General features: G+C 42.1%; 1 protein-coding gene across 3 annotated transcripts in view; it reads left to right on the forward strand.

The window, feature by feature from the left end:
- Nucleotides 1-22,789, forward strand: part of LOC129832046 (LIM domain kinase 1-like) — an 84,202-nt gene that overhangs the window by 6,652 nt on the left and 54,761 nt on the right. For 2 of the 3 annotated variants that reach the window (XM_055895773.1, XM_055895771.1), the window contains exon 2: nucleotides 825-924. In XM_055895773.1, the coding sequence (XP_055751748.1) occupies nucleotides 825-924 (100 nt within the window). Of the gene's footprint in view, nucleotides 1-824; nucleotides 925-12,147; nucleotides 12,333-22,789 lie in introns of those variants that run through there. The other variant, XM_055895772.1, reaches the window with a different exon arrangement.

Consider the following 22,789-nt stretch of genomic DNA (forward strand, 5'->3'; position numbering starts at 1 on the left):
CGTGCCTTTTACTGGGGAGTGACTTCCTTCTACCATGAATGCCTGATTGGTGGAGTGCTGCAGAGATTGGTTATCCTTCTGGAAGGTTCTCCCATGTTAACTGAGGAGGTCTGGAGCCCTGTCAGAGTGACCATTAGATTCTGGAGCCCTTCTCCCCCGATTGCTCAGTTTGGCCGGGTGGCCAGCTCTAGGAAAAGTCTTTGTGGTTCCTAACTTCTTCCATTTAAGAATGATGGGGGCCACTGTGTTCTTGGGGACCTTCAAGGCTGCAGAAATGTTTTGGTATCCTTCCCCAGATCTGTGTCTCGACACAATCCTGTCTACGGACAATTACTTCGACCTCATGGCTTGGTTTTTGCTATGACATGCACTGTCAAGTGTTGGACCTTATATAGACAGGTGTGTGCCTTTTCAAATCATGTCCAATCAATTTAATTTACCACAGGAGGACTCCAATCAAGTTGTAGGAACATCTCAAGGATGATCAATGGAAACAGGATGCACCTGAGCTCAATTTTGAGTCTCATAGCAAAGGGTCTTAATACTTATGTAAATAAGGTATTTCAGTTTTTAATTTTGTATACATTTGCAAACATTTCTAAAAACATGTTTTCGCTTTGTCATTATGGGGTATTATGTGTAGATTGATGAGGAAAAACATTAATCAATTTTAGAATAAGGCTGTAACATAACAAAATGTGGTTAAAGGGAAGGGGTCTGAATACTTTCCGAATGCACTGTATATGAGCCATGCAAACTGTGAAGCTAGCGCACATGCTGTCCTTTGATCTGTCCATTAACTGTGTGTGTGTCATGTATTACAGCTGGCAGAAGCTTGCCCGTGTGTGCGGGATGCAGACAACGGATCTATGATGAACAGTATCTCCAGGCACTCAACAATGACTGGCACACCGTATGCTTCAGGTGAGTGCTGCTTAAACAGTCTCCTCTCACTGATCAGTCAGTCTCTTCTCCTGTCAATCTTTTGACAGACAACTGATATCCATGCTACTTGTCTTATTCATAACCAGTTTTGGATTTGTTTTTGACAGAGAAATTATATCTGTTTTTTTCAGGTGACATTATTGCTCTACATCCTTCTTAACTCACTACATTAGTAGGTTATGTGTATGATTCTACTGCAATGGCACTTTTTAGCATTCCAGTACTAACTAAACACACACTCCCACTTCCTCCTCAGATATTTACCCCAACTTTACTGATTAACGGTGGATTCCAGTCAACCATACTTGTTTGATGTCTCTCCTTGGGGGCTTGCTTGGAATGCTTATTGATCCAATCACAATATTGAACACATATCTCTTACACTGCTAGGGAGTGCTAGCTATCGAGCGTGTTGCTATAAGTGTCTGTAACATTACAGTGTGTCCATGTAAACTTCAAGGTGGGCTTTGAACCTGTTTATGCACATGCTTGCAGTTTTCTACATATTTGAACCTCCCACTTTAAACTATTCCTTTTTAAGACCTCGTAAGTTTTGTACTTTTTTTATTGAAAGTGGAACTGACAGCATTTTAGCAACATGAAATCTCTTAGCATATGTAATTCCCAAACATTCTAAGTTAAAAAAATATATATAATTGTAGCAATATAGAGTGGGAAAATGTCTGTGCATTTGGACAATTAATAGACACTACAGAAATAAAACCTAATAAAAACATCTGTCTCATCCAGGACCGGAGTCTATGCAGACCGGTGTGCCATAGCCTATCAGAGGGGCTGTAGGCCAATATTAAGCAAACAAGCCATTTGCCACAAAGGCCTGCCATCATTCACTTTGAACTGGACTGTGTGTTTACAAGTATTTGGAACAGCGTGACTTTAGATCATTAGGACAAATTCGTCAAAAGCCACAAATTACACTTGTATGGATTTCTGCAAATATGTAGCTAAATACCACACGTGTCCTCTTATATTTGGGAACTTTACAGGCCTATTGATCAAACAACCATAAAAAACATAGGCTATGTTTTTTATGGTTGTTTGATCAATAGGCTTGTAAATACATTGTTGGCAAGGCCATTTAAAAAAATATATATATATTTCAACATTTGAGGTAGGCTATATGATCACACATGTAATAGATCCTTTGTTGTATTACTTTTGAAGCAAATCTGAGTGAGCATACATTTAAATGATTAACTTTTATTTTACTGGGCTGATGGTTCCTGCATCTGATGGTCAGTCTCAGCGGAGGGAGAGAGCATCAGACTGAGGGTCTGCCTCTCAACATCCCTGCGCTTTCCCTTTCCTCCACTGAGTCTGACCAAAAAGGGACACGGTCTTCCAGCTGATGGTGAAACTCAAGTTACACCGCATTATCTCTGCCTCTGTCACGACTTCTACCGAAGTCGTTACCTCTCCTTGTCCGGGCGGTGTTCGGCGGTCGACTTCACCGGCCTTCTAGCCATCATCGATCCACTTTTCATTTTCCATTGGTTTTGTCTTGTCTTCCCACACACCTGTTGTCAATCCCATTCATTACCTGTTGTGTATTTAACCCTCTGTTTCCCTTCATGTGTTTGTCAGAGATTGTTCGTTGTCAAGTGTTGTGTGTTTTGTGTATAGGTGTGCGATGGGTCTTCGTACCCAGATTTTGTATTATATTTTCCGTGAGTGTTATGGAGCAAATTACTGGGACTTTTATTAAAGTACTCCATGCTACACTCTATTTTGACTCTCCTGCGCCTGACTTCCTCTGCCACTTATACACGCCATTGTGACAGCCTCATGCACAAATTTGTGCTGTTATTCCTATGAACAGAGGAAGTGAACTATAAGTGAACTAAGACCCAATCCGCTAATAATAACAACAATGCAAGCCTGCAGCTATACTTTCCTACTCATTCATTACTGCTGCAGTGCTTGTTATAGCTCTGAAGGGAAGTAGGAAGAACGCGCATTCTATGGCTTATAAAAGTGTTCAATACAAAGTGTTGACAGTGCTGAGTAAGAACTGAAACATGAACTCTCTCATAAAATCAGCAGCTCTTTGCTGTATTCGTTGACAGTCTCTCTCTAGTCATGGTTTTAAAAGTTTAGAAATCTCACAGTATCAACTTTGCTGTAGCTTTCTGTTATGCCTGCTACTTTACTGCTGACACGGTCATCTGAGCCATCCGATTGTCCAGCGGTAGGCCTATAGTCCACTTCACTTGCTCTCTGGGCCCGCCAGGGAGGCAGAGTTCGTACCTTCAGACACATGAAATGGTTCAAAATGGCAACAGTTCGTCTGCCCGGCGCTCAGGGCAGCTGAATCGGGTGCACCTACCACCAACAGCCCGGGACGAATAAATAAAAAAATAGGTACACAAGGCTTTATCGTTAGGTTTTTTACATAAATGTTTGGCGATCGACTAGAAAGGCCTTGAAAATCAACCAGTCGATCACGATCGACCGCTTGGTGACCACTGCCTTTAGAAAGTTGAGTGAAGTTCTATCTTGTGCTTCTTTCTCTCTGTGGGCTGATATTTCTGCGCAGCGGAAGTCTCGGAGCTACTGCGTGCGTGCGCAGCTTAGAGTGAACAGCATTCATGACTAATTATAACTTTTTTTGCCTATGTTTACTAACCGGTCATATTCAGCTTTCGTAAATTCATCAGTTATTCTGCGCTCTGGCACACAGACGAGTGCTCTGAAATCGGAGTAGATAGCTAGCCAGAGTGAATTTTCGAATGCAAGAGATATGCTAACTGGATAACAGTCGTTCAACTAGCTAACATTAGCTATTCACATTTCTTGATAGCTAACCAAATGACACATGCTTCTCTAGCTGTGTAGCCGCTGAGAAAACGATACGAGGGGAAAAAGTCAGTCACTAACCCACTCCTCCAATGACATGACATCCTCCTAGCAGCCAGCTAGCTATTTAGCTAATGTTAGGCTCTGTGTTTTTAGCTACATAAATAGATACGCTAGTATATTAGCCATGTTATGACTGACTTGTGATCATTGCCCTTGCTAGTTTGATTGTATTGACATTCTCAGCCTTAGTTACATCCGTCCTTTTTTTGTCCTAAGCATCCCGAATGGAGGCAGCAAACAATGTACCTGGCCAGCTGTGATTTATGGCAATATTAATGGGACTAAAAATAAATCTATTGGCGAATTACATTTATCATGCATTGAACTGCATGTATCTATTCTGCCAACAATGCCTTAGTGTACGTCATGTAATGTTAGGTTGGTTTTGTAGCGTAAACTGATTATTTTTGACCGATATTATGATTGTCTGTTTCATATTTGCAAAGTAGTTAATGCTGTCCATTCCACTTTAACTAGATAAGTCGTAAGCTTGTGAGAAACCACTCTCCCTCCTTCCCTTCATTCCTCACTTTCTCTCTCCTTCCAATAGTATTAGAATAAAAAGTATTACAGTATTAACTGTAATGATCCAGTTTTTTTGTTGTTTTGGTGACAAGCTTTCTGTTAATTGGTTCTCTCCCAATATCCCATCATGCCTGTATTTGGTCAGTTGTTTCTGGTTGTCGTCAGGGAAAAGACTGGAGTCTTACCTGGAGACACTATCTGCACAACAACAACAACACTCTGTTAGTCAAATAGATCCAACCCTGTGTGTGTGTCCTACTGTAAATGCCCTATTATCAAGACAGCTTTATGAGGTGAGGAGAGAATACAGACATGGGGATGACCTACACTTCACACCTTCACCAGCATTAAATTATCTGTAAAATGTCAGTAAACCATCAGTAGCAACTAGCGACCCATGACGTCCATACACTCTTTCTCATCTGCTCCCTTCGGTTGGCTGTCACTCAACGCTCTGTCGTCTTTATAGTTTCCAGAGTAGCTCAGTGCCGAGGCTCACATGCACACATAGTGTGAACAGACTTTTTATGGGATCTTTATCAGTACAATGCATGGCATCCAATACCAGTTTTTCTTCACCCATTTTAAATCTAGTGCGCTAGATCTTTGGTTTATCTCCTGACCCTTTGCCAAATGTCCATACTTGTAGCCAATATGATGGAATGATGTAAGCTCTATAGAATAAGTTACATGATAGAGAATCCAGGTCCTTGGAGTTCAGTATGTGAGTTGTAATGTCTATCAACCCTCTCTCTGGTCATAGGATGGTTCTGCCTCCATGATCAGACATCCCCTCCATTGTCCTCCCTCACACTGACCTCATCACTGACCAGAGGTGGAAAGAGTACTGAAATACATTTTACTCAAGAAGAAGTCAAATAACTGGTGTAAAAAAAATAACTCTAATAAATAGTAGCTAATTTAAAATTGAGTTACTTTTAAAATAGCAACATTGACCTTGATAATTATCTAATTTTGCTAAGGTTACCTGAACGTTGTTACACATGATCTTTTCCATGCATTGTATTGAAAAAGGAAGAGAGCAAAAACAAAGTTAATATATTTTATGAGTTGCAACAGGGCGCATCTATCTGTATGTTAAAAAGGATTTGTCAAAAATATATTATTAACATTTAAAAAAATAAGTCAAACATACAAAGCAATACATATTTATTGATAAATAAAAAAGCTAGTACAAAATGAAGTGCATAAACAATAAATCTGCCAGACTTCAATATACTTCAGACTCCAGAAATTATTTCACCCATTCAATCCCTCATTCAACTCTCTGTTACTTGTCCATGGGACTGGCTGACATTAACTCACTCATCCATTCACACTCTCTCTCACTCCCTCGTTTCCTCACTCACTCACCTCACTCTCAATCGCCCTCTTTTACTCGCTCACCAGTGGTGTAAAAAGTACTGAAATATCCTACTCAAGTAGAAGTACTGTTATTTTAATGAAATGTCGAAGTAAAAAGTAGAAATCAAATGACTGACTTTGAAAAATACAAAAAAAAGTACACGTTCTCAGAAAAGCTACGCAATTACAGTAACGAGAGTAGTTGTACTTAGTTAATCTACACCCCATCACTGACCTAAACTTGAACTTAACATGGCCACAGAACCTCCCTCCGCCCAATGATGCTGTTGTTCTATATGTACAGTATGTGATGCAACAGACCATGACAAACATCAGCCCTCCCTGGTTGTGCAACTCCCCTTTATACTGACTAACTAATTCATTCAGGGGCTGGTGAAGTTGTTTCACTCTGCTTGAAAACCAGACCGTTTTTCCCAGAAAGCAGTGTGCCCGCTGGAGAATGGGATGTTATTAATAGGACACTGCCTGTTGTTGTTGTCGTCTTGCTTACATAATTGCTCCCACCCTGTCTCTTTAGTTTATTTTCGGTTTTACACTCTCTGTTCTTGGGTTGACATTGACAAACCTAGTTTCAGGATGCAGGAGATGAGATCAGCCTGTCACACTCAAAGGATATCTCTTTGATATGTTTCTCATTTAGAAATCATTCAAAATGACCCACACAGGCACTGTTATTACCTTGTTCTACCACCGCTTATTAACCTCATAAGTAGACCATTTGGGCCGGTTTCCAGGACACATATTACTGGATCTTGGAAACTGGCCCATATTGCGAACTATACCATGTACTTGTAGTTGTTTGTGTTTTGTTGTGCTATAAGTATGGCCTATACATGCACATAGGTTTTGTCACAGCATATGATCTGCGTCCATTTGAATCCCTTTGCTGGTAGTCAGCAGTGTATCATCCATTAGTCAGATGCTGTGTGTTTAGTCTGAACTTGGCTCTCTCTGTAAAAACTGTCCCCTGTATCCTCTATCCACTGTTCTCATTCTGCTAAGTCTGCTAGTGGGGTTTCTCTTTTCTGTGTGGAACATTGGCCTGGGTGCTTGGTGTTGCGTTAGTGACTCACAGCACTGCTGGATGACCCAACGGGAGATCTGAGGATGAGGACATCTGGGTCACTGGAGAGAGCCGAAAAGGGTTTTGGAGTTTTGTGTGTGTGCGTTTGTGTGTGTGAGAGTCAGAGAGTATACAGATGGGCCGGAGATGAGAGGGAGAGACACATCTGGCTACTCCACGGTGCTGGCTTAGGATGGGGGGTAAGGGAGTGGGTAGGGTGTGTGTGTGTGTGTGTGTGTTCATAATACAGTGGGGCAAAAAGTATTTAGTCAGCCACCAATTGTGCAAGTTCTCCCACTTAAAAAGATGAGAGAGGCCTGTAATTTTCATCATAGTTACACTTCAACTATGACAGACAAAATGAGAAAAAAAACAGAAAATTACATTGTATGATTTTTAATTAATTAATTTGCAAATTATGGTGGAAAATAAGTATTTGGTCACCTACAAACAAGCAAGATTTCTGGCTCTCACAGACCTGTAACTTCTTCTTTAAGAGGCTCCTCTGTCCTCCACTCGTTACCTGTATTAATGGCACCTGTTTGAACTTGTTATCAGTATAAAAGACACCTGTCCACAACCTCAAACAGTCACACTCCAAACTCCACTATGGCCAAGACCAAAGAGCTGTCAAAGGACACCAGAAACAAAATTGTAGACCTGCACCAGGCTGGGAAGACTGAATCTGCAATAGGTAAGCAGCTTGGTTTGAAGAAATCAACTGTGGGAGCAATTATTAGGAAATGGAAGACATACAAGACCACTGATAATCTCCCTCGATGTGGGGCTCCACGCAAGATCTCACCCCGTGGGGTCAAAATGATCACAAGAACGGTGAGCAAAAATCCCAGAACCACACGAGGGGACCTAGTGAATGACCTGCAGAGAGCTGAGACCAAAGTAACAAGCCTACCATCAGTAACACACTACGCCGCCAGGGACTCAAATCCTGCAGTGCCAGACGTGTCCCCCTGCTTAAGCCAGTACATGTCCAGGCCCGTCTGAAGTTTGCTAGAGAGCATTTGGATGATCCAGAAGAAGATTGGGAGAATGTCATATGGTCAGATGAAACCAAAATAGAACTTTTTGGTAAAAACTCAACTCGTCGTGTTTGGAGGACAAAGAATGCTGAGTTGCATCCAAAGAACACCATACCTACTGTGAAGCATGGGGGTGGAAACATCATGCCTTGGGGCTGTTTTTCTGCAAAGGGACCAGGACGACTGATCCGTGTAAAGGAAAGAATGAATGGGGCCATGTATCGTGAGATTTTGAGTGAAAACCTCCTTCCATCAGCAAGGGCATTGAAGATGAAACGTGGCTGGGTCTTTCAGCATGACAATGATCCCAAACACACCGCCCGGGCAACGAAGGAGTGGCTTCGTAAGAAGCATTTCAAGGTCCTGGAGTGGCCTAGCCAGTCTCCAGATCTCAACCCCATAGAAAATCTTTGGAGGGAGTTGAAAGTCTGTGTTGCCCAGCAACAGCCCAAAAAACATCACTGCTCTAGAGGAGATCTGCATGGAGGAATGGGCCAAAATACCAGCAACGGTGTGTGAAAACCTTGTGAAGACTTACAGAAAACGTTTGACCTCTGTCATTGCCAACAAAGGGTATATAACAAAGTATTGAGATAAACTTTTGTTATTGACCAAATACTTATTTTCCACCATAATTTGCAAATAAATAAATAAAAAATCCTACAATGTGATTTTCTGGATTTTTTTTCTCTCATTTTGTCTGTCATAGTTGAAGTGTACCTATGATGAAAATTACAGGCCTCTCTCATCTTTTTAAGTGGGAGAACTTGCACAATTGGTGGCTGACTAAATACTTTTTTGCCCCACTGTATGTATTTTGCGAAGAGGCTAGGACAGAAAAGAGGTCACATTTTTCTCACACTTGGTGATGTGCCAAATGTAATTCACACCTGAGCCCTGTGTGGGTGGAATGTAAGAACTCCTTCAGTCTCTACTGAATGTTACTTTGAGAAGACCTGGCTGTCATCGACCCTGTTGGGACATACAAGTCAGATACACGTTTTACCACTACTACAACTGTGTAACTTGTGGCTTGTCGACTTCCACACACTGCCTTTCTGACTTGCATTTCTCTCCTGTCTTCCCTTCACTGTCCTATCCGTTCAATAACACAACAAATAAAAAAACAGTAACTGCTTCCTTCAGATAGAATAGCTAAGGGTTAACATGCATGCTGTCACACATTCTAATTCTCCCTGTCTGTCTAGAATATGGAGGTAATAGATTTCTGATCCTTCTCCTTGGGTAGGGAGGGATTGTCATGGTAAAGGGAAAAAGGGGGGGTTAAGATGGCTTTCCTGATCGGAGACGTCTATGGAAAGCCGCCTGCGTCCCCCTACTCCCCTCAAGCAACACAGAAGGAAAAAGAGGGTTAGGACTAAACATGAGAAAATCATGAAAACACACTCCAACCATCCCGTCAGCTAGTTGATCCCCAAGTAGAACTGAAAGCTCAGTGAGTGCTAGAATGGCAGATAAAAATAAACGAAATGGGGGAAAATAGCTGGAATGGATTATTTGGAGGCTGTTGGGATTCTCAGGGGTGGAAAAACTCCATGGTCCTCACAGAACGCCAGTGATGGGTGTGTGTGTGTGTGCGCTGTTCACAGAGCCAGCGGCAGCAGGAACAGCAGCTTCATGGGAAAATACTGTGGCGCTCTCACAGAGCAACACGTTCCTATTAGTCAATCCTCCAACTCTCTCAGCATGGGGCAGTCCCAGGGCTCACCATGAGAAACCAGAGACCACAAAGCACCCATGGAGGAGGGGAGCTAAAGTGCTCCCCAAACACTGCCAGTGAAGGAGCCTACCGCTCAGAACCATGCTTTAGCTTTATTGAGTTTTCATTCATGCTTTTAAAAGCCGGTAAGGAGATTTTGCTGTTGACCCCACTCCCAGAACTCAGAGAGAGGCGTTTTATGTTACAATCGATGATAGAGTCCAGTTTACAAGATTCCTTCTGGTAGTGTACTGAGTCTGTTAGGCAGGCATCCATGGCATTGACTGATGTTTCAGTTCTCCCTCAAGAATTGGATCTCTACTACTTGACTCTTTGGATAGCCCTCAGTGGAAGGACTTTAAGGAGAATTTGCTCTTGGGTGGATTGGATGCCCTTTGTTGAATGGAGTTGAATGTAATGTAGATGGAGTGAGTTTAGTGTTTGACATTTGACACTTGGGAAGTTGGGAAGGCACACCACAGGTGTACAGTAGAAAGATATTGACTCGGCAGAAACAATAACATGGTATGGTAACATGGTATGTCTCTTTACAGGGGTCAAAAAAACATATGCTTTTCATACACACAATGCTATCATCATTTACCTATTTTGAAAGTACCCTTCTTTGCGAGTTAACTTTTTTTAATGTCATATCTTCTTTTTTAATAGAACGAAATTACTCAAATACTCATTCATAGGAGTTATCATTTCATGGACTATCAAAAGTCAGACAAATTATATTCTCTTGAGAGAGAGAGCGAGGTCCTGTAACTGTTTCTGCCAGCTTGCTCTGCTGCCCCCAAGGGCCAAAAAACGGACAGCAAGATCTGTTGTTGTGTCAGTACATTGGCAACCCTGCAGGTCATACATACGAATACTGTACAGTACTGTATATATTCCTACACATGCCGCGCACACAAACATGTAGGTGGTTCGGTAAACTATATTCGCAATGCGTGATGTGTAACCTTGCCTGAAGACTTGGGTCATCTCCAAAAGCAAATACCTAGCCCTTGCTAACACGGTCTTGCGCCACACTGACGATCCAGGTTCAATCAATACCTGGCTGGTCAGACATGTATGCTCATACAGTATATGCACACAGACACACACACTAACACTGTACGCACACACACACTTCCAAGGCTGAAAGAAGTCAATTTCTCAAGGACATGCAACAGAGCCCCCCCCCCAGAGTCTTTCCATTCTTAAGGCACATTCTTTGCTCTTTCTCTCTCTCTGCCTCTTGTTTCTGTTTCTATTTCTCTCTGTCTCTCTCTCTTTTCTGTTTCTCTTTTTCTCTGTCTCTCTCTCTTTTTTCTCGCTTTGTCTCTGCCTCTTTAAGACGAGGACTCATCTTAAACGACCTCTTTTAAAATGTATGCATTCACTGTAAATAGCCATATACCGTATTTATAACCGCTATACTTATCTTAAAAGATGTGCCAGAAGGGGGTGAGAAAGAGGATTCAAGCTGTTCGCTGCATGGCCTTAGACATCAGTGTGTTATTTTTCATATTACTGATGTGTATAATGGTGCTCATGTGATATGATCTGTCGTAACTGATGGATAGCACAGCAGATTAAATCCTTAACACTACATAATGATGTATTATATAATAGTGTATACTATAGCTGTACTGTATGGCTCTGTGGCAACTATTTAAGACACCCACTCTCTTTGTTTTGAATTGTTAGGCTCTGTGGCCTTTCCCTCCTGACCATGCCACTGATGTGAAACTTGTGTTTTGAAAGTAGAGATTTGGTAGGGGGATCAGTAAGGAAGTGAAACTTGAAAGTACCAGTGCTAGACCAGTATGCTCATCCTTATAGGTCTGTTCTGTGTCTTGCCTAAAACAGTTTCTTTCTGTGCTGCGGTAGCTACAGGGTTGTCCACAGAGGCTCTTAACAAAGAGACACCATTTCCTTTGTAAAGATCACCTGAATTGTTAGGATTCCTATTAGGACACCGACTCCTCTTCAAGGATCGTCTTAACTGGCTAAAGGAAATGTTATCTCCTTCTAAACCATCACCTGATTCGCCGAGGGGCTTCCGTCTCCTCCCTCCTCCATCCAAAATGGAATGGAACCAGAGTCGCAGGAAAAGGTTGGTAAACTGAAACAGAAACTTTTAAGGGGTTTTAATCGATTGAAAAATGTACTTTCTGCTAGCTTGTATAGTCTTTGATGAATAGGATATGTGTTTGTGTGCGGTATCAGATAGCGTAACATGGAAATTAGTAGAATGAGTAAGGTAGATGGGGGACCCTTTATTGAGTAGTATTGGCTAGGAAGATAGGGGCCCCTTTATCCCACTTTGGTTGAATATGCGAAGCTGGCTGTCGTTAACTGACTGTGAGAAGCCAGTTGTATTTGACTGAGAGGCCAGCCGTCTGGCAGACAGAGGGATGAAGGAAGGGAAGAGGAGGAGGGAAGGGAAAGACTATGATGTCACAGGGTCACCACCACTCCCAAAGGAAGCTGGGAGAGCGAGAGCGAGGGCAGGGACAGGAAACACATGACTAAAAAAGAAAAAAGAGGCCCCAGAATGCAGCTGCAGCGTGAGAGGAAGAGAAAGATATTCATGGTTGTGACAGTGCTGCTGTGTGGTGGTGTGGTTTAGTAGCGGCAGGTTTCCTCTCTATAGATTATCTGTTCAATACGCTGCTGTTAAGATGAGCATGTTTACTGACTGTCATAGCAAGGCCTTGTCTCTGAAGGGAGACATGTTGAGAAGGGACCAGCGATACAGGAATCACATCAAGGGCAAGAAGTAAGTCCTTTTGTTGGGTGGATGTACGTAAAGGCTAGGATGGGCAGTTGTATGGGATGTAGTGGAGTTGTTGGGGTACTTGGCTCCTCTTGGTTGCAGTTCCAGAACTATGTTCCTGTATTTCTACATCTACTCATTGAAACAACTTGCTTAAAATTCCCTGTTTAGTCATGAATACCGTTCACTCGACTAGAGTTGGATGCATTTGCTTACTAATGGAGAAGTGATAGCAGATAGCATGTTGTTAGCATCGCAGACTAGACAGAAGGGTGGTTTGGGTGGGCCTGTGAAATCACTTCCTTATTTTTAAACCTCGTTTCCATGTCTGCTTTTCTCACTTTCGTGACCAGAAATATTACAGATGACTTTGAACAATGTGAATTTCCAAAATGAATTTGAACAATGCTTGTTAGGCTATGTGTTTATGAACTTAGACCATGTCTCTACTGTGTGTCCTTTTAATGTGATAGTATGTGTTTACTGGTGTGGTGCTCTATACAATCTCTGTTTGTTTGTCTACCCCTCACCCAGTGTGCAGAAGTGTACATTGTCGAGTCTAGTACACATGTTGACTGTATTCAGGCTGTCACAGTACTGACTCTCCCTCACTCTGCCTGTGTCTCTCTAACTCCCCATGTCTGACTTTGATCATAACTCCCTGTCCACCCTAACCATGATTTCCCAGCCTCTCTGCTATGTGACTGCTCTGTTTGCAGTGTGTCAGGCCCTATGTAGCCTGGGTGCAGTGTACAGAGAGTACTCCACAGTATGAATAAACTAGATGAGGGATGTAGAGAAGCTTTCAGTGTCGCTGTGATACAGTGCTCCGTCTGTGTTCACTGACTCCAGCTTTCCTCTCTGTATGTTTGCGTGTATGTGTGTGCCTGCCTTGTGTGAGTTGTCAGATAAGCATGTTATCCAACGACAGCCAGACCCTTAGGGGAAATTGTTCACAATTTATAAATAGCGGGTCCGATAATCACAAAGCTGTGAATGAGTGTCTTCCATGGCTTTTGGTGAATACTATGGTGAACTGTAGCTTCTGAGTTATTTTTTACATAAAGCAGACTTCACACATGTTGTTTAAATACTCTTGTCACTTTCTCATCATATGATGCAAAATGAATAATACAGGACAGAGTTCTGTATTTTGAAAGTTACGCATCTTGAAAACTTGATTGCTGACATGCAAAACATTTGGCACTATATCAACAATGGCTAATGAAACCAAAATATTGTTTTTTTGTGGAGTTTTCCTTTAATGTGTTATTGGGGTAGGCTAAATTAGGTGTGGTTGGAATGTTCATAATGGTGAGCATTTGCAAGCTGTGTGCAGGAGCTTCCTCATTTAAATCACATCATACACTCTGATACAACAGGTGCATTCCTTTTGAAGTAGACATGAATACTCAGAATAGGAGCTGAAACCTGATCAGATCATAAAATGTACACCTCCATGTACAGTACAATAAATCCCTTTCTAAAAGTTTCTGTGTAACATTGATATTGTAAGGTTATGAAACTATACTTTATGTAAGGTGTCTACTTTAGATGTAACTGAATGTGGTATTGTTTCAGTGATAGTTAACACCAGGCAGGAAGTAATGGATGTGTTGTTAGCCACCTTAAAATGGTTGCGGGAGGAGAAGAGAAGAGGGATGAGATGGGTGGAGTGGAGGGTAGGTGAGGTGAGGGGAGGAGAAGAGTGGTGAGGAGAGGTGAGCGCAGAGGAGAAGAGAGGATAAGTGAAAGTGTAGCAGAGGAGATCACACATACAGCAGGTGTGTGGGCAGACAGTAACCTGGTTTATACAAAGACGACCAATGTCATCATCAGAGAGGCTGAAGAAATTAAACATCACATCCTCCTGACAGGATTAAATCTGCCTGACTCCCCTGGCTCACCGGTCTGCTCTGTATTTCATCTCTGTATTTAATCTCTGTGTTTCATCTCTGTAGAGCAGCAGGAGGAACAGGCTGTGTACAAATGAAAGGCTGTCGAGGACGGATGTGGAGATTTGTTAGACAGATGTTGAGTAAAGGAGGAAGGGAAATTACTCTTAAAGGGTGGACACTGGGTGCTTCTCTTTTCTCCTCCCTCCTTCCCCTCTTTCCTCTCCTTCTCTTCATCCATCACTCTATCACCATGTTCTTTTCTCTCTTCAACCTCCTCCTCCATCATTCAATCACTCTTTCTCTCCTCCTCCTCCTCTGCTATTACTCTCTATGTCATCCTTTTATCTAGTTTCCTTGAGGAGCTTGTAGGGGTCAGAGACACTGTTTCCTTTCTCTGGCTTTGCTCACCTGAATATATTATATTAGTCCAGAGCAAATTTCAAATTAATTATTTGGTAAGCTTTTGGCTTATCTCCTAACCTAGGCCTAGATTTCCCCACAGTTCTTATCTAGAGGGCAAATGGCTAGCTTTGGCAGTTGCAGCTGGCTATTCTTAGGGCTCTGGTTATGGCTATGGCTGCTCAGTGAAACAACCTGTCCTGATTTGTCATAGACGCTTGCTAAAACACTTTCATGAGCAAGCCTTCCTTCATGACAGGCCTTTCTAAAATGGTATAGAATCAGCTTGATCCCCTCTGTCAAAGATGCTTTGACCTTCTTTTTTGGTATTGTTAACAAACACGCCCCCATGAGGAAAATGAGAATAAAAAACAGGTTCAGCCCCTGGTTTGACTGTGGTCTTGCAGAGTTACTCCACCTCAAGAATTGCATTTGGCGAAATGCTCGGCACACTCATACTCAGACTGACTGGCTCAGCCTGAGAAATAAGTGCACTCAGGCTATCCGGGAAGGCCAAAGTTAGTTACTTTAAAGTTCTCTCTCTGTGGGTCTAACCCCAAGAAGTTCTGGAAAACGGTTAAAGACCTGGAGAATAAACCCTCCTCCTCACACCTGCCCATGTCCCTTAATGTTGATGTTGTGGTTGTTACTGACAAGAAGCACATGGCTGAGCTCTTTAATCACCACTTCATTAAGTCAGGATTCCTATTTGACTTAGCCATGCCTCCTTGCCCGTCGAACATTTCCTCATCTCCCACCCCTTCTAATGTGACTATCCGCAATGCTTCTCACTCTTTTTCCCCTGCCCCGCTACAAAGTTTCTCCCTGCAGGTAGTCACTGAGTATGAGGTGCTAGAGGAGCTCCTGAAACTTGACCCCCCAAAAACATCTGGGTCAGATAGTTTAGACCATTTCTTCTTTAAGGTTGCTGCCCGTATCATCGCCAAGCCTATCTCCAAACTTTTTAGCCTGTCTCTCCTTTCTGGGGAGGTTCCCATTGCTTGGAAGGCCGCCACGGTTCTTCCTTTATTTAAAGGGGGAGATCAAGTTGATCCTAACTGTTATAGGCCTATTTCTATTTTGTCGTGTTTATCAAAAGTGTTGATAAAACTTGTCAATAATCAACTGACTGGCTTTCTTGATGTCTATAGTATTCTCTCTGGTATGCAATCTGGTTTCCGCTCAGGTTATGGATGATGTCATCATTACCCTTGATTCTAAGCAATGTTGTGCTGCTATTTTTATTGACGTGGCCAAAGCTTTTGATACGGTAGACCATTCCATTCTTGTGGGCCGGCTAAGGAATATTGGTGTCTCTGAGGGGTCTTTGGCCTGGTTTGCTAACTACCTCTCTCAAAGAGTGCAGTGTATAAAGTCAGAAAATCTGCTGTCACTGTCAGCCACTGCCTGTCACCAAGGGAGTACCCCAAGGCTCAATCCTAGGCCCCACACTCTTCTCTGTTTACATCAACAACATAGCTCTGGCAGTAGGAAGCTCTCTCTTCCATTTATATGCAGATGATAGTCTTATACTCAGCTGACCCCTCCCTGGATTTTGTGTTAAATGCTCTACAACAAAGCTTTCTTAGTGTCCAACAAGCTTTCTCTACCCTTAATCTTGTTCTGAACACCTCCAAAACAAAGGTCATGTGGTTTGGTAAGAAGAAAGCCCCTCTCCCCACAGGTGTGATTACTACCTCTGAGGGTTTAGAGTTTGAGGTAGTCACCTCATACAAGTACTTGGGAGTATGGCTAGACAGTACACTGTCCTTCTCTCAGCACATATCAAAGCTGCAGGCTAAAGTTAAATCTAGACTTGGTTTCCTCTATCGTAATCGCTCCTCTTTCACCCCAGCTGCCAAACTAATCCTGATTCAGAAGACCATCCTACCCATGCTAGATTACAGAGACATCATTTATAGATCAGCAGGTAAGGGTGCTCTCGAGCGGCTAGATGTTCTTTACCATTCGGCCATCAGATTTGCCACCAATGCTCCTTATAGGACACGTCACTGCACTCCATACTCTTCTGTAAACTGCTAATCTCTGTATACCCGTTGCAAGACCCACTGGTTGATGCTTATTTATTAAACCCTCTTAGGCCTTACTCACCCCTATCTGAGATACCTACTGCAGCCTTCATCCTACACATACAACATCCATTCTGCCAGTCACATTCTGTTAAAGGTCCCCAAAGCACACACATCCCTGGGTCACTCCTCTTTTCAGTTCGCTGCAGCTAGCGACTGGAACGAGCTGCAACACTCAAACTGGACAGTTTTATCTCAATCTCTTAATTCAAAGACTCAATCATGGACACTCTTACTGACAGTTGTGGCTGCTTCACGTGATGTATTGTTGTCTCTACCTTCTTGCCCTTTATGCTGTTGTCTGTGCCCAATAATGTTTGTACCATGTTTTGTGCTGCTAACATGTTGTGTTGCTACCATGCTGTGTTGCTTCCTTGCTATGTTGTTGTCTTAGGTCTCTCTTTATGTAGTGTTGTGTTGTCTCTCTTGTCGTGATGTGTGTTTTGTCCTATATTTATGTTTTTTATTTATTTATTTTAATCCCGGCCTCCGTCCTCGCAGGAGGTCTTTTGCCTTTTGGTAGGCCATCATTGTAAATAAGAATTTGTTCTTAACTGACATGCCTTGTTAAACAAAGGTTGCATTTTTTTTTAAAAATACAAAAATGGCTCAGGGCTAGCTTGCTCGAAAGCTCCTTTATAAAATGATCGACTTCAGGAATTCATCTGGTTTGTGGATTTAGAGATTATTCAGAAAATTGTTCTCATGTCATCAAGTGCTGCCAGGTTTATCCCCCCACTCTGTTTTTAGACTGAGATCACTGACTGACACTGTGTCTCTGTTCTGTCTCCAGAACCAAGAACACACAGTTCTGTTTAATAAAGTATTTTTGCACACCGACTGTAACTTTCCATTGTTAATCTGAGACGATGACATTTACAAAGGAAAAGGGAGTCTGTCTATACATGTAGGTTCTTTCTTCTGATTACAATCCCACTCCCAAGCTTTAAACTTTTGGCCTTGTAATACAAGCCTTTTATCAGACTTCCAGAAATTATATTTGACCTTCCTTATCCCAGTGTTATAGATATAGAATGTATTCACTATTTCACTTCTACACTTTTTCATTCACTTTACCAGTTATATCAGTCCAACATTGTCCGACCTCCAGGACTCAACATATTTGTATGCTGAACACAAAAAGGTGTACTTTTACTTCTATGCATTGTGGTCCTCTGAACAGTGACTATTCACTGATGCTAGGACAGAACCAGAGGCCAATGTTGTTGGCACCTGATAGTCTCCATCACTCATGTCTTGTTTTGCCCGTGGTCGTGGAACATTGGAGAATGAACTGCCATTCTCTTTTTCCTGTCCAGTCCAGTCTGCCCCAGACAGACAGAATGTGCATAGATAGCCGTGCTGAAAGCCAGACAGACACAGGGCTTAGCGAGTACAAAGGAAACTGCCTCCATCTACACTATTCCCCCCCAGCCGCCACACTATTTACCCCCCAGCATACAGCCACCACACAGCTCAACAAAGCTATGTTACCTGCAATGCCCCTGCTTAATAGACCAATAGACTGCCGGTGCTACAACAAAAACTGTTCCCCATTGACAAAAGCTACCGGGCATTCAGCAGCCATCTTAGAACTCAACCCAGCCAACCACTGTGTTTTTTCCACTGCATAAAAATGCACAGACTATCTTTTCCCTAATCTTTTTGTTCTTGAGAGCTGGGATGGCTGACACAGGGATAGCTGAGCCCGGCACTGAGAGGGTTTATGCCTGCTCTTTGCTGAGCTTGCAATTGCAGGGGAGGGGTTTCGGACTGCGTCTGATTGGCTATGGGATTTCCTGGGAGGATTTGAAAACACCCAATGGGGAGGGGCCACCGAGCGGATTAGGTCATGCTTTTTCTGTAAGGGGAGTGACATCATGGTCTGTGAACTGCTCTGCCCTAGGGTGAAGGGTGTCTGAGGGAGACGGCAACGAAGGAATGATAAAGAAGAGCGGAATGACAATAAGGGGGTGCAGAGAGGGGGCGGTTGGTTGGGATTGTGATGAATGTGTCTCATTTTGTTGGTTATCGTCCTTGTGTGGGTGTCTCTCTCTCTCTCTCTATCCTCCAATAATGCTCATCCTTACCTCACTACACATCCTTTTACTGGTTAGTAGAAGGGAAACCCTTACATCCATCCTAACCATCTCTCTGTAGAATCTACTCTCTTCCCAGCGCTCAAATATTGTTGAAATTATATTATCAGAACTGGTTGTAATCTGAAAGAACGCCATAAAAAAAAAAGTGATTTCCTTTTCCATGTCTGGTTGGAAAGATTTAACTTTTTTTTTGTTCCACTGAAGAAGATTGGTAGAACTTGGCCCCCTGCCAGGAATTCCCCCTCTATCCCTGTCTTGGTATTCCCTTCCAGTGGGAACATTACTGGCTTGTTGACAAGATGCGAACAGGAGAGGTGTTTCCCTGGTCTCCCTGATGCTGTCGTTTCCTCATCTTGTTTTCCATTACATACTCTGTCGCTCTCTCTGTATATCTTTCTCTCTCATTCTTTCTCTCACCCTCTCTTTCTCGGCCCCCTCTCATAAGACATAGGTCATATTTCCTCATAGTCACATGCTTGGTGTGGGTTGCAGTCTTGCCGGCAATACCCACTCACAACAACAGCAAGCACTGTATGTAAAATAGACACAAATTACATTTTAGATACTAATCAGCCAACTGATTAAAAACAAATTTTAATTTGTTTATAAAATACATCAGCATTCAGTAGACATGCTAACTAATTAATCATGTTGTCTCATTTCTTTAGTGCAATTTATTGCTCATTCAACTATGGATTGTGGAATATCGATTTATTGACCATACGGTTTACTGTATGTCTGACATATTTTAGATGTATGGAATTGGACAGAGGAAGGATCATTGGACACGCAAAATAGATTATTCTGTGTTTGTGTGAGAGAGAGATGGGAGGCTACATGTGTGGCACATGATTTCTTGCGCTTTTCATAATGCTGCATCCTAAAAAATATTTCAACCTTAAAATCGGTCAACACCTTGTTGGAGGTTCTCTCCTCTTGTCCTCTCCTCCCCTGCCCAGTACAGAGAGCACTTCCTGTAGACATGACCCACTTCCTTCAGAGGTGTCTCTGCCCACGTCATGCCATGACCTCTGTCATCCAGACAGAGAGAGAGGATGGCCAGACTGACATTTTGAAGAGTCCCACCAGAAAGTCTGATTGTTACATAGACTATGTCTTTTAGGTTACGGTGAACATTCTATAGTTTGCACGGTTGACTTGTGATGCCAATTTTTGTATTGAAATGTCATCTCAAGCAATACTCCATTCAACTCAGTGATGTGAGGGGTTATCAGTGGAATCAACACATTGTATGTGATGTGAGTGCTGCAGTAACATTAATCCTAGAAACAGAAAACACAGTTTACAGTATTGCTATTTTTAGTTAGAGACTATGGCACTGGTTTACAGGGTGACCAATAGATCACAAGACACAGCTGAGATGGCATGTTGGTGTAGGAGTTAGAACCACTACCTATGTGGGAAACTTTCCAGCTGTATGTGTCTGTCCCCGGGAGAACTGGGGAAACCACTGTGTGTCTACTCAGTCTGAAACTTTTGTGCGTGGGCTTGTATTACTATTCTCGTGGCTACTGGAAATCCCCAGAAGTCCCCACAGGGAAAGTAAAATATAGAAAAATATCCCTTATGGGACGTTTCCCACGAGGACAAATTCTCTTTTAAGCTTAGGGGTTATGTTTAGGGTTAGGGTTACTATTAGGGTGAGAATTAGGGTTAGGTTTAGGGTTATGGTTAAGGTTAGGGTAAGGGTTGGGGTTAGGGGAAATATGATTTTGAATGGAAATTAATTTAAGGATAGTAAAACATATATGCTGTGTGACTCCTCCTGATCAATACCTCTATCTTTAGCTAAATCAGAGTGACCTACCGTAGTGAAAGGTCAAATTGGCATACTTTTATTAATGTAAACAAACACAATTATTATATTCATTAATCTTTTGCTTTGATATCCATTTAAAATCATTGGAAGCTGTTGATCTTGGTCAGATATTGACCTGGGTCAAGTGGTTTGCATGGTAAAGAAGCGGGCCAGCTCCAGGTATAAGCAACATAAGCTGGTCGCTTAGGGGCCCTTGTCCGCTAGGAAATTAGAAATTAGCCATATATATTTTTTGATTGGTAGTTAGTCTAGCCAGCTATTTAAACTTGTAGTAATCATGGCACGCAGGGCATGTGCCCAGGGGCCCTGACCTCCAGTGGGCCCCAATTGATTGTGTTAGTCATTCTCACGCAGATATGATATTAACATGGCATTAGTCATGGCAAAATGTGTAGAATTTGGGGAATTTAGCTTTAAAGGACCCCACCAAAGGGCAATGCTGGCCATATTTCAACGGAAATTCCTGTCCTATAACAGAAATTCTCGTTTAGGTTCCACCGCCAAAGAATGGTGCAGGCTGCTAATATATATTCATGAATTGGGGGTGGGAACGTTTTCCAGGTGGAGTGGAGAATTTCAACAAGTAGTGCACTGACAGCTGTCAGTGTAGATAGCGAGCATGCTAACCTTATCTAGCTAGCTAATGTTATCTGTTGTTGCTACACCGTATTGAAAAGATTCGCCAGCTGGCTAGGCTATGGCTGGTTCTGGAGCTGGATTTGTCATAAGCATTTAGGGAAAACTTCGCCACAGATGGATAGGGGAAACCAGTATATTTGACTTTGCCATCTATTGTTATCTCCAAAGTTTTGGCATGTTCCATAAATTGCAACTACAAATCCGCCATAGAAATAAAAAGAATAAGATGCCGCTCCGGTAATATGGATAGCCTAACTGTACTGCCTAACCGTGCGAAAAAAGTATGATAAGGAATGCTCTCACTACTGTAGGTGGTTCTGGATAAGAGTGTCCACTAAATGACTAAAATGGATTATGATAATTTGCTGGTAAAAAGTGGAGGTGTAAAAACACAAGTTTGCACCCCCTATTTTAATTTGCTCCATGGCTCAGGCGTCTACTGCGAAAAGCTGTTTGGTTCAGCCAAAGGTCATCTATTATATTGCTCAGCTCAGTTGCGACTCGTGAAAGAAGGACTTTGCAGGTGTTTCTGACTTAATAAATAATGACATGCTGGTGGGTGGTAACATTCAAATAAAACCAAGCCCTGATAAAAAAAAATGTAGACTGAAAAGTATTAGCATGTAATATCATAGAGAAAATGCATGCATTGTCAAGAAAAATGTCCGATGTTACCGCTTCGGATTTCCCACTTCAACCCCAAATATATCATACTTTGACTAAAACTATGACTTATTGACTTAAATTGTTGTGCAACATCATGGGTAAATATGGGCATTGTCTTTCAGCTCATGTGGGCATTTTAAACTGATAAAAATTCTCCCCAGGAGAATTTGCAGGATTTGTAGGAAATTAGCTGTAAAACTGGAAAAAATCCTCTCTGCCTCGTGGCAAAATGAGTAGAATTGCATTCATGTATTATACATAAATTGCTACGTTTTCTCTCCACCCCATGGAAAAATGTGTAGAATTGCAGGAAATGTACTCCACCGTCAAGAGAGTGGCCACTAAAATGTTTTGCCGTGGGGTGACAAATCTCACGTAGGGTCCCCAAAAGGCTGTAAATAAGATACAAGGAGTTTGAAGATAATTCAAATATACGAACATCAGTCTAATGCGATAATATCTGAATCTATTATCATCACTGTGATCAGAGTCAATGCTATGCAAAAAAAAAATAGGCAAACTAGTTGATTACACAGAGTGTTTACATATATATATATTTTTTTATATATATATACAGTATATATGAAGTGAATGGATTAGTTAATTTTCTTCTCACTTTCTCTATGAATCCGGTGTTTTGGTCAAACCATTGTCTCTGTATGAATACAGGGTTTTTACCAGTCTGTCTCCCTGTCTCTATGTGAGTGGTGATTTAAAATTACATGGGTTTTGCTGGGGGGGGGGGGGGGGGTCAAGGATAATTAATTGAATTAATTAATACATTTTATTACAAGGCACTTTGGCTGATTCCATTTGGGAATAAAGG

The sequence above is a fragment of the Salvelinus fontinalis genome, chromosome 33 (assembly GCF_029448725.1).
Source record: "Salvelinus fontinalis isolate EN_2023a chromosome 33, ASM2944872v1, whole genome shotgun sequence".
NCBI classification, from domain to species: Eukaryota; Metazoa; Chordata; class Actinopteri; order Salmoniformes; family Salmonidae; genus Salvelinus; species Salvelinus fontinalis.